General features: G+C 44.6%; 1 protein-coding gene across 4 annotated transcripts in view; it reads left to right on the forward strand.

Moving 5' to 3' along the window:
* ZNF584 (zinc finger protein 584) overlaps positions 1-1,771 on the forward strand; it is a 9,131-nt gene that overhangs the window by 5,490 nt on the left and 1,870 nt on the right. For 2 of the 4 annotated variants that reach the window (XR_005197028.1, XM_017509645.2), the window contains one exon: positions 370-498. Coding sequence is in view for 3 of the 4 variants with exons in the window: in XM_017509645.2 (XP_017365134.2) it covers positions 370-498 (129 nt within the window). In the remaining variant the exon portion in view is untranslated. Of the gene's footprint in view, positions 1-369; positions 505-1,771 lie in introns of all 4 variants that reach the window. The other 2 variants (XM_017509646.1, XM_017509647.1) reach the window with 1 other exon arrangement.

Genomic DNA, 1,771 nt, shown 5'->3' on the forward strand with positions numbered 1-1,771 from the left:
TTGCTGCATAGGAAGGCTTTTTTTTCTCTGTTTGTTTGTTTCTTTGTTTTTGAGACAGGGTGTCACTCTGTTGCCCAGGCTGCAGTGCAGTGATTTGATTGTGGCTCACTGACGTTTTGACCGCCTGGGCTGAAGCAATCCTCTCACTATAGCCTCCCGAGTAACTGGGACTACAGGTGCATGCCATCATGCCTGGCTAATTTTTTAAAAATATATACTTTTTGAAGAGATGGGGTCTTACCATGATGCCCAGGCCGGTTGCAAATGTCTAGCCTTAAGTGATCCTCCTACCTCAGCCTTCCAAAGCGTTGGGATTATAGACATTAGCCACCATTCCAGCCTGTTTCTTTTACTGCCTGTCAACCCCAGGACTTGCACCTTCAAGATCCCCTGTGTTTACCCAGCTGGTGGACGATGAACAGCTGTGTGTGCCCAGCTGGGTGGATGTGACTCTAGTCAGCAGAACAGAAGCCAGCAGAGGTGCTGGTCCTGGTCCTGGTCTTGGTAAGTGGAGCAGCGGGGAATACCTTGGTTTCAGCTGTGGGCTCACAGAATGATGGGTACCTGCATACACTCATACCTTGGCGTTGAGGGCAGTGACCATACCTTATTTCCACCTTTCCTCTTATCTGAATGCTGTGCAGTCTGCCATCTCTACTGTGACTTTCAGGCTCTGCATGTTCCTGCCTCTTTGGCCTGTGTCTCTTCATTGCCCTTCTCTGTATCTATGCAGAGCTGTCTACAGTGGGCCACTCAGTGGATGACTCAAGATGTGCGCATATCCTTAAATAGGTATTTGATCTTCAGCCAACCCTCAATTAATACTTAAACACAAGCTACTATTTTGCAATCAGATTTTGCTGGAACTAGACACTTGCCTTCTCACAGTGCTCACCTGTCCCCAGCAGCCAAGGTCCTGCTGAAACCCTTTGCAGAGGAGTGACTTGGAGACCCTCCTCTCCTCCCTGCACTGCACCCTATCTTGTGCCCTCATTTCAGTTGAGATCTTTCTTTTTTTTCTTTTTTTTTTTTTTTTTTTTTTTTTTTTTTTTTTTTTTTGAGACAAAGTCTCACTCTGTTGCCCAAGCTGGAGTGCAGTGGTGCGATCTCAGCTCACTGAAACCTCCACCTCTCGGGTTCAAGTGATTCTCCTGCCTCAGGCTTCTCAGTAGCTAGGACTATAGATACATGCTGCTATGCCCGGCTAATTATTTTATTTTATTTTTTGTATTTTTTAGTAGGGATGGGGTTTCACCTTGTTGGCCAGGCCGGTCTCAATTTCTTGACCTCATGATCCACCTGCCTCGGCCTCCCAAAGTGCTGGGATTATAAAAAGTGCGTGAGCCACCATGCCAGCCAGTTGATTTCTGTTTTAATTTGTAGACAGAGAACATACTTGGTATTTTTTCAATCCTTTGGAATTTATTGATGCTTACTTTATATCCTAGCAAATGGTATGTTCTGAAGACTGTTCCATGTGCCCGTTAAAATGTATATCCTGCTGTTGTTAGGTGGCGTGCTCTATAGATGTCTGTTAGGTCCAGTTGGTTTTCATTGTTGTTCAAGCCTGCTACGTCCTTTTTCATTTTCTTCTTAGAGATTCTGTTCATTATTGATGATGGGAAATTACAATCTTTATTATTGCTAAACTGTCTGTTTCTTCAATTATGTCAGTTTTGCTGCATAGGAAGGCTTTTTTTTCTCTGTTTGTTTGTTTCTTTGTTTTTGAGACAGGGTGTCACTCTGTTGCCCAGGCTGCAGTGCAGTGATT

Source organism: Cebus imitator, unplaced genomic scaffold, assembly GCF_001604975.1.
Source record: "Cebus imitator isolate Cc_AM_T3 unplaced genomic scaffold, Cebus_imitator-1.0 Scaffold417, whole genome shotgun sequence".
NCBI lineage: Eukaryota > Metazoa > Chordata > Mammalia > Primates > Cebidae > Cebus > Cebus imitator.